The sequence below is a fragment of the Gavialis gangeticus genome, unplaced genomic scaffold, assembly GCF_001723915.1.
Source record: "Gavialis gangeticus isolate Ggan-Ray unplaced genomic scaffold, GavGan_comp1, whole genome shotgun sequence".
Lineage (NCBI taxonomy): Eukaryota > Metazoa > Chordata > Crocodylia > Gavialidae > Gavialis > Gavialis gangeticus.
This window is the reverse complement of record NW_017728995.1, coordinates 28,872,093-28,881,482: the sequence shown is the minus strand read 5'-3', so window position 1 is coordinate 28,881,482 and position 9,390 is coordinate 28,872,093. Positions and strand designations below refer to the sequence as shown.

The window sequence follows — 9,390 nt, the reverse complement described above, 5'->3', positions numbered from 1 at the left end:
GGGAGTGGGGGCAGGGAGCTTCCCTGCCCCCATCCCCTACGCTGTGGGGGTTGGGAGTTGAGCCTGTCCCCCCTGCTGATGCTGCCCACTGGGTCCCCTCCAGGCTCCCTGGGGTTTGTAGTGCTGGGCTGGGGGCACTTGGCCAGGGCCTGGCTGCCTCCGCCGGGAATGCTGAGGCCAGAGCATCAGGTTACAGGCAGCCCCTGTTTGTTTGGGTGCCTGGGCAGCCAGGCCCAGGTGTGGGGGGGCCCGAAGGCTTTCTGGCCCCAGCCCTAGGAGCAGGGGGAGCAGAGAGCAGTGGCTCCTTTCCATCGTAGCTGGATGCCGGGGAGCTCCCAGCTGCCCCAGTTCCAGTCTCCCCCAGCAGGGACGTGGGGCAGGAGCTCCCTCCATCTCAGCGCCTGGCAGGGACTGGGAGGAACAGGGCAGGAGTGTGGGCTGTGGGTGGAGGCTCCTGGCTCCTCTGCCCATCCTCGCAGAGGGCACTGTGGGCAGCGGGGCAGGAGCGTGGGGGTGGGCGCTCCCAGCCACTCCTAGCACATGTCCTATGGGAGGGCCGTGCTGACGTGCTCTGGGGCTCCAGTCCCCAGCTGCCCTGGCTCCTCTGTGGGCTCCTCGCTCCCCAGAACAGGTTTGTCTGGGCCCGGAAGCTGTTTGTAGGACAGCTGGGGCGGGCGGGGAGCATGTGGCGAGCTGAGTCAGGGGCCCCAGCCTGACGCTGGAGCAGGGAGGGGCCGTCAGGGCCCCTGCCGAGCTGTGCTGGGGGGTTTTTGGCATGGGGCAGCTGCTTCCCTGCTGTCTGCTTGTTTGGGGGGGGTTGAGCCAGCTGGGCTTTGGCCTTCTGGTGACCTGTGGATGTGCTCTGGGGGCTGCCACTGTTTCTCATACCTGGGCTGCGGTAGGGCTGGGGCAGGGGCTAAGCCTGGGACGGAGGGGTGGCTTCCATGTCACCGCACCTGTGGACTGGAGCTTTGGGTTGAGGTGTGAGTGGTGGGGCTGGGAGCGGGGAAGGGGAAGTACATGTGGGGTGGCTGGGCTGTTGGTGGGTGCTTGGGGGCATGGTCAGCTTCCAGCTGTTGTGGGTGGGGGAGGTCGTGTTCTAGCTGTGGGGGCAGCAGGCAGTTCTGGGAAGGGGTGGCAGGCTGAGACCATCCTGTGCCGCTGCCTTTCCTGGGTTGGTTTTCTGTGTGGAAGGGGGCTGTACCGACACTGGGGCTTGGGCAGGAGCTGTGCTGAGACCCCCCCCTCCCCACCCCAGGCATGAATCACATGGCGCTGTGGGAGTGCAGGGCCTTCTCCGGGTAACCCGGGCTAGAGGCAGATTGAGGCCCTGGCTGTAATGGAGTGAAGAAATTGTGGGTGGGGGGTGTTGAGGGGGCTGCGACTGGAGATGCCCCCTGCCCAGCAGGGTGGGGTACAGCTGGGATCCTTGCAGAGCCTGCGGTGGCCGTCCCCGCCTGAGCGCACCGCTTGCCTGTGTCCGCAGATAGCGAGGAGAGCCTTATGCAGAACCACGTGAAATGAACAAAGCTCCACAGCCCACAGGAGGAGCCCCGACAGCCCCGCACCCTGCCCCTTCTCCCGGACTTCCGCAGGTAACCCCTGCCCCATGCCTGCCCCTGTCCCGCCCCCAGCCCCGCTGGCCCCGGGGCCAGCTTGAGGTGCAGGAAGCCAGCTGGGATCAGGCCCTGGTGCAGCCAGGGGTGACCAGAGCCAGAGCCACCTCATGGGGAGCACAGTGGTGAGTGGAGCGGGGCAGCTGTGGGCCAACCTGCTCCCTCCTTGCCTCCCTGCAGTCGACGTTCCCCACTGGCCAGACGGCACCCGTGGTTTTTAACCCCTCGCCCGCCTCACAAATGAATACGCCTTCCCAGCCTCGACAGGTAAGGGGACTGCTGGGGCGGGCGGGAGGCCGGTTGTTCTCCCCGCCCTGTCCCATGGAGGCTCTGCGAAGGCCCCAGGGCTATTCCGGGTCCTGGCAGCCACGTGGCTCACGGGGTGCCGGCTGGGTGGATAATCTGCTGCCGAACAGGTTGAGTGCTGCTGCTGGTGCCAAGCCAGGCCCCAGAGCTGTGAGGCAGGGCAGAGAGGCCCGGGCAGAACTCGTTGGGCCTGGCACAGCCGGGAGCCGTCTTCTGCGCCTGTGTGGCTGAGCCGGGCACTGGAGGGCCTGCCTCTACCCTCTTCTTGGTGGGGCGGCCCTGGGCTATGCTCTGCCCCTTGAGTGACTGTGGTCTTCTCTCCTCGTGCTCTTTCCTGCCTTAGTTTCCAGCAGGGCCTCGGGCTTTACAGCCGCAGGTACTAACCCACTCCGCATGTGTCCGGCCCCAGGGAGGCAGCTACATGCTGCTTTGCTGCAAGGAGGCAGTGGGGAGGGCAGGGGGCCAGATGGAGCTCTGTGCTGGGGGCCCAAGAGCAGGGCTGGCTCTGGGGCCTGAGGCCTGGGGAGTGTTGCTGCAGTGTCTTGAGTTCTTTGCTGTCTCCTGAGCAAAGCCTGGAGCATGTGGCTGCTTCTCTGCTTCCCAGCCCTCACCCAGCTGCACCACAGGGCATTGGCTTCTACTGCCATGCTTGGCTGGAGGGTGTCCTGTGCCTGCAGGTCACCTCTCACCATGCTGAGGAGTTGCCTCTCCCCTCACTCTCATAGTTCCTTTCTCACACGGCTAGGGAGGGGCCTGCATGCATCCGGAGGGGGGTCACAGGGGCCACAGTAGCCCCCCAGGGGAGGAAGTAAGTTGAATTCTTCCTTCCACTCACTCGCCTGGGACCATCCAGTAGGGTTTGCACCTGCCCTGCTGCACAGGGATGCATGTGGGGGGCACACCCAGCTGAGGGCATTGCAGCCTGCTAGGGCAGTGGGGCCTCATGTCTGTCTCTGGCTGGAAGAGTTGCTCTGGGCTGGGCAGTGGTGCAGTGCCCAGTCCATTTGTGCCCCTGGGCCTTGTGTCCCAAGGGGCTGGGGTCTAGGGGCTGCTTTCTTGTGGGTCAGGCTATGTGCCTCGTCTCAGAAGCCCTGTTTGGCTCAGCAGGGCAGGGGCTGGCTTTGCCCGCAATTGTGCTGCTTCCTGCCCTGGGTCGTGGGATAGGGCCCTTGTGGTGTCCCTCGTTCCTGCCTGCTCAGCTCTTTTGCCCCCTTGGCTGTGGGCACTCCAGCTGTCCTGGAAAGTTGCTCTGTGGGTGTTGGGGAAGGTGCTCTGGGCCTGAGCAGTGTCAGTCCCATCTCAGCGCTGATGGCCTCCACCATGTCCACCTGCCTCCCTCCACCGTCTCTGCAGGGCAGAGAACAGCTGTTTTATCCATCACTAGGCCCCCAGGCTGCACCTTTCAGGGCTGCTGGAGGCGGGCAGCTTTCTGGAGCCTGGGTGAGGGCTGCGGCGTGGAGCTCCCCGAGATGCACTTGCCTCACTGCCCATCCTGTGCTAGGCTGGCTCTGCCCAAGCCCTGGCTCAGCGTGTACTGGCTGGGCCCTTGCGGGGCTGCGGGTAACTCCTGTCTCTTTTCTCTTCCTTCCCCTCCTTGCGTGTGTGCTCGCTAACAGGGAGGATTCAGGTCTCTTCAGGTAACGCTTTTTCCTTGCCCCGTCCCCAGGAGGTGCGGTGGTGCGTGTGTGTGTGTGTAAGCACTGTGCGATTGCCTGCCATGCTCTGGCTCTGGGGCTGGCTCATTACTGCTTCTCTTCTGGGGCTGTACCAGGGTCCAGCCCTAGCTGCCTTCCTTTGTCCCTGCTTTCAGCCGAGGGAGCTTTGGGAAGGGCCTAGAGCTGCTTCTGCTGAAAGTGGGCACCCTTGGAGTCAGATGCTGGGGCCAGACCCACCTGGTGCCCGTCTGGACTGGTGAGGCCCCGAGAGCCCTCCCTGCCCACATGCCCCATGCAGCCTGTGTGCCCTGCACTGCCCATTGGTTGGCAGAGGGATGGCCTCGGGGGACCACGTGTCCCAGGGTGCCATGCACCATCTGCAGTGCGTGCTGGAACCAGGGTTGACTGGCTCCTATCAGCTCTTTTGGTCAGACTGTCTTGGGCTTGTGCTGGGGGAGCAGTCGGGGTCCCTGCCAGCTGTGCAGGGGGTGAGAAGTTGAGCCCAGTTTCAGGGCACCGGAGCTGGGGAGTCCAGGTGATGCTGCGGGGCAGGGCAAGGCAGTGCCTGGGGACAGGAGGCTCCTGAGGGGAGTGGGGACTTGCCCAGATCTCAGACAAGCCAGCCATGTCTCCAAAGTGACCCCATAGTGGCATGTGGCCCATACATCTGGGGGCAGTGTGGGGGTGCCATGCAACTCCCCAGAATGGGGGGACAGATCCTTGCATGGTACCAGCACCGAGGGGGCAGACACCGCTGCCCAGCCCTCTGGCCGGGGGGTGCAGAGGAGGAAGGGGGTCAGGCGCTGGAGTCAGTGCTGACTGTTTCCTCCCTGTTCCTCTCTCCCAAAGCATTTCTACCAGAGCAGGGCACAGCCTCCCACCAGCGCTTCCCGTGTGCAGAGCAGTGCGCCGGCCCGGCCCGGCCCGCCCACCCATGTCTATCCTGCTGCTTCCCAGGTGATGATGATTCCCTCCCAGATCTCCTACACTGCCTCACAAGGAGCCTACTACATCCCCGGACAGGTGAGGGCTGTGCCAGGCTCCGACTGGGGCTGGAAGGGCCTGGCTGGGTGGGGAGAGACCCTCAGGCTCCTTCCTGGCTATGGACCCTCCTCTCCCTGTCTGGGGTCCCCATGTGGTCTGGCAGCCCTTCAGTGCTGTGCTTGGGCTGGGAGGCCTGGTGCAGTGACCCTTTCAGCTCCAGGCGCCCTAGGGAGCTGGCTGCGGGGTCTCCTCTGCCCAGCCCCAGGACTGGTGGTGTTGCCAGCGGGCTGGAGCTCTGCTCCCTGGCAGTGCCCGTGCCCCACAGTTCACCAGGTTGTGCCAGGATCTTGCGGCTCTGCAGGCAACTCTCCCCATGCCTGGCAGGCAATAACTCTTCCCCCTTCCCCCCCAGGGTCGCTCCACGTATGTTGTTCCCACTCAGCAGTACCCAGTCCAGCCAGGTGCCCCCGGCTTTTACCCCGGCGCCAGCCCCACGGAGTTCGGCACCTACGGTAAGGACCCACCTCCCATCCATGGGGGGTGGGTGGGAAGATGCCACTGTCCCCGTGCACATGTCTGCAACCTCCTCTGTTGCTCCCCACGTGTGCCTGTGCATGCTTGTGCTGGGAGCATCTCCCACAGGGATGCAGAGGAGTGGGGGACAAGGCCCCCGCGTTCACCATGAATATCCCAACTTGGCAATAACCCAGTGAGGGGAGGGGGGAAAAGGTAGCTCTGGGCAGAGCACGAGGGCTAGCCCCTACCCCACCAGGGCCCCTCTCCCTCCCGCCCCCTGCCAGGGCCAGCTTAATGTTTAACTGGGCTGATGGAGGCTGGGCAGACTTTTACCCCAGCCTGCCCTTTTGCTTGCCTGGCTCAGCAGCAGAGAAAGAAGGGGTGCGGGGGGGGGGGCCGTTCATGCCCCCACCCTGCTCCAGCTGTCCTGGCCCCTGCCGGGCTGTGGAGTGGGGCTACGGGGCGGGTGTGCATGCAGCCCCTCCCCCGCTCACATGGCCAGCCGGGCTGTGACTATATTTAGTCTGGGTTCGTCCTGGGTGGCTCTGCAGACACAGAAATGTGAGCTGGGGCCTCGGTCCCAGGCCCTGCCCGGCACGGCCGCCTTCTCCGTGTGGGGCAGCACACGCCTCTCAGCTATGGGCCCCGCCTGAGGCAGGTAGGTAGGTGCCCCTCTCCATCAGCCTGCCGGCATCAGAGGGGGGCTGGAGACAGCAGCTGCGCTTAGCTCCTGCACTCCTGCCCGTGGCCTGGCTGGCTCCCCATCCCAGCCTGTGGTGCTGGTAGGCCGCAGCCTTGAGGCGGGCTTGCACCTTTGGGTCTGAGCCATATGGGTGGTTGCAGGGTCTTCGGAGGGTGGGGATGTCATGCCAGGGAGAGGGTCAGGTGCCCTGTGGACCCTCAGCATCCATAGGCAGGCCTGGCAGAAATGCTGACTGTGCTGGGGCTGGCCGGGGCCTGGCACTGCACAACAGCCCTGTGGCTTAGGCGGGCGCTGGCTGCAGCCTTCTTCTCCAGGGCCTCTCGTAACTGCTGGCAGCGTTGCGCCCAGGTGGAGTGGGGCTGTGTGTATGTGCTGGGGTCCAGCTCCCTGCCTCAGCACCGGGGCAGGGACCTTCTACCCCTTTATGTGGCCCCCGGTCATGGGCAGCGCTGCCCGGGAAGGAGCGCGGGGCTGGGGCAGATGCTGTGATCAGGTTGGTGGCTCTGTCCAGCTCTGGCTGGGTTTGAGGTGGGCTGGGCAGGACTCCATCTAGATCTCCCCTCATATGGGATGCATTGCATGCTGGGACGTGTGGCCTCCATCTCTCTCCACACTTGGAGGAGGGCAGCTGATCTGTGCTGATGCAGGGAGATGTGCTCCCCTGGACAGATCCCCTGGGAGGGTGCTGAGGCCTGTGGAGGGCTGGAGGGAGCTGCGAGCCTTGGTGCTGCTGCCTCGCACCCAGCATTGGGCCCTGCCGCCAGGGAGATCCTGTCGTCAGGCTGGGAAGGGGCTGCCTGCGGCTCATCGCAGGGCCAGGCGTCAGGAGGCGCAGGCTCGGTTGCAAGCTCCTCTACTGACTGACTGGCTGCCCCATGGCAAGGGAAGTGAGCCCTGTGCTTCCATGGGGGCTGTGCAACTGCTCCTGGCCCCGCATCTGGGGCCAGCTTCATCCACAGCTTCCTTTCCAGCAGCGGAGGCCACAGTGGGGTTGGGAGCTGCTGCAGCCCTGTGCCTGGGCGAGCGGGAGCCCCCACTGAGTGCTGGTGCCAGGGGGGCGATGGGTGGTGGAAGCCCAGGGAAGTGCTAGACTTGAGAGGATGCTACAGGTCACCTACCACTATCTTCGCCCACCAGGGTGGCCCCTCTGAGCCTAAGCCAGGCTAGATTTCACCCCATCCCTCATGGTGTATATTTGGGCCCTGCCCTTGTGCCTCTCGGGGGCCAGCCCCCACGCAAGACCTGATCCAAAGTGGTCTCTTTAGTGGCCCCTCCCCAGGCTGGGCTTTGGCCGTGGAGCCCCTAGCTCCAGTCTCCCAGGAGCCCTGTCTTGCCCGTGCCTTACCTGTCCGTGCTGCCCTCAGGCCTGAGGCTGCCCTGCTGTGCGCATCGCAGCGCTTGTTGTGGAGCCTTGCAGCTGTCCTGGGACTGGGGCCCCAGCTTTGTGGGGCATGGTGGCTGTGGGGGGGCTCAAGCTCTCAGTCCTCCCTCAGCTGCGGGGGAGGCGTGAGTTGGGCGTAAGCGCCTTTGCGTCGTGCCCGCCCTTCGGCAGAGCTGGGGCGGGGGCTGTGCTAGGCCGGGCCCAGGGAGATAAGGCAGCGAGCAGGAAGGCAGCGGCCAGAGAAGGGCTGAGACGTGGTGCCTGCCTCTGCCTCCCTTTCCTGGGACGGGCGTGGAGCACCCAGGAAGCTGCCCTCTGTCACCCCAGAGGGTTTGCATGGATGGGTTTGGGTGCAAGGCTGCAGTTTGTGAAGAGGGTTTCCCTGCTAGGCATCTGCACTTGCCTGCCCACTGGCAGGTATCAGGGCAGGCATGCGCTGGGTGGTTTTCCCGGGCCAGGCCATACGGCCAGAAGCTGGGCGCACGGGCAATGGGCGGCTCAGGGACGCCGTGTCACAGGGCAGGCGTCCCTGCCACACCCGGTCAGGCCTGTTGTTCGGGCTGGGGACGTTCCTGGCCAGGGCTGGAGCGCGTGCTGAGAGGGAGAGGGAGGGGGAGAGCCCTGCCCTGCCCTGCCCTGCCCTGCAGAGTGGCTGTGGGACTCTCCCGGTGCCCCAGAGGGGGAGTCTGACCCGGGGTGGGGGCACTGAGCTGCAGCGCCCACAGCTAGCTCGTGGCTGTGACTGGGGTCCTCCTCCCTGCCCTGCTCCTGGAGGGGAGCTGCGCTGCCTGGTGTGGTGGGTGCGGGATTGTCCTGACTGACGTTCTCCCTCTGCCTCCAGCTGGTGCCTACTACCCAGCCCAGGGGGTGCAGCAGTTCCCCCCGGGCGTCCCCACGGCCCAGGTCATGATGAACCAGCAGCCGCCCATCCCACCCAAGCGAGAGCGCAAGACGGTAAGAGCTGCAGCTAGGGGGGCTGCGGGCTGGAGCCCAGGTGCTTTTGCCCCACGCTGAGCCCCAGGGGAAGACACGGCAGGGGCAGGCAAGGGCGAGCGGCTGGAGCCATGGCTCTGTAGACACGGGCAGCCCAGCTGCTTAGTGGGGCCATAGGCGTGTTGTTTGTCTGTCTGTCCCTGCCCCTCACCCTGGCAGTGGGTGGAGGTTGTGCCCAGGTTCAGCATGAGGCGGTATCCTGGGGCTGTTTGGGGTTGGGGCGTGGGCTTGAGGCTGAGGCTGGGGCGGGTGCTGCCGGCCCAGCCTGCCACGCTCCCTGGCCCGGGCCGTGCTGAGTCACGGCGGCTGGGGGCGGGGGTGGGTGCTGCAGTCGCCAGCCGGTGCCTGCCTGCCTGCCGGAGCTGCAGCCCTGCCGGCTCCGGGCCCTGCACACAGACCTATTTATAGCGTGCGGAGCCGCTGCAGCTTGGCTCTGCCAGGCTCCTCCCTGGGGGGCGGTTTCTTCCTCTCAGCTCACGTGGGGGGGAAGGGGGGACCTTAGTGTCAGCCCCCCTCCCTGTGTTACTTGGTTTCCTTTGGCCCCGGGGAGCAGGGTGTTGGAGTCAGAGAGAAGTGGGGCTGGAAGGGATCTCCAGAGGTCATATCTAGTCCAACCTCTGCCTGAGGCAGGGTCAGCCCCATCCAAACCATCCCGCACCGCCATCATCTAAGCCCTGCATGAGACGGCCAGACTTAGCACCCGCACCTGCTGCAGGCTGAAGTTTCCATGCTGATCAGGATTCACCATGAATCAGCCCTCGTGAAATGGGGAAGCGCCTGCCATGGCCCCTCTGTCCCACGTACAACTCTGTCACCTTTGCTGCAGCGGGGCCAGCATGCAACTGGGTGCTCAGGGCCCTGTGGGTGCCTCCTGCAGTGGCTGGCAGACCGCGTCTGCCCATGGTTCTAGGCTGGGGCTCTGCCTTGGCCAGCAGAGCCACACTTGGCCATTTGCAGCAAGTCGCAGTGGCCTTGGGAACCTTGCAGCCTGCCAGGTGGTGTCTGTCTCTGGCCTGTCTTGAGGGGTATGGTGTAGGCAGCTCAGTGTGTGAGGGGTCAGGGCCTGCGTGCTGTATGCAGCAAGCTCTGGGCAGGCTGCAGCCTTGCTTGTGTTCCCAGGTTAGCAGCAGATGAGGGCCCCTGGGGGTGCCCTTATGGGGCCTCAGACTAGGCACCTGTCCAGTGGCTCAGGGGTAACTGAGCCTGAGCTGGGCCGTGCTGGGGAGCACAGTCGTG

General features: G+C 65.1%; 1 protein-coding gene across 1 annotated transcript in view; it reads left to right on the top strand.

The window, feature by feature from the left end:
- Nucleotides 1-9,390, top strand: part of EIF4G1 (eukaryotic translation initiation factor 4 gamma 1) — a 42,075-nt gene that overhangs the window by 6,208 nt on the left and 26,477 nt on the right. Inside the window, exons 2-7 of the mRNA XM_019503387.1 lie at nt 1,487-1,595; nt 1,797-1,883; nt 3,539-3,559; nt 4,427-4,600; nt 4,974-5,073; nt 8,003-8,115. Of these exons, the coding sequence (XP_019358932.1) occupies nt 1,521-1,595; nt 1,797-1,883; nt 3,539-3,559; nt 4,427-4,600; nt 4,974-5,073; nt 8,003-8,115 (570 nt within the window). The 5' untranslated portion in view covers nt 1,487-1,520. The remainder of the gene's footprint in view (nt 1-1,486; nt 1,596-1,796; nt 1,884-3,538; nt 3,560-4,426; nt 4,601-4,973; nt 5,074-8,002; nt 8,116-9,390) is intronic.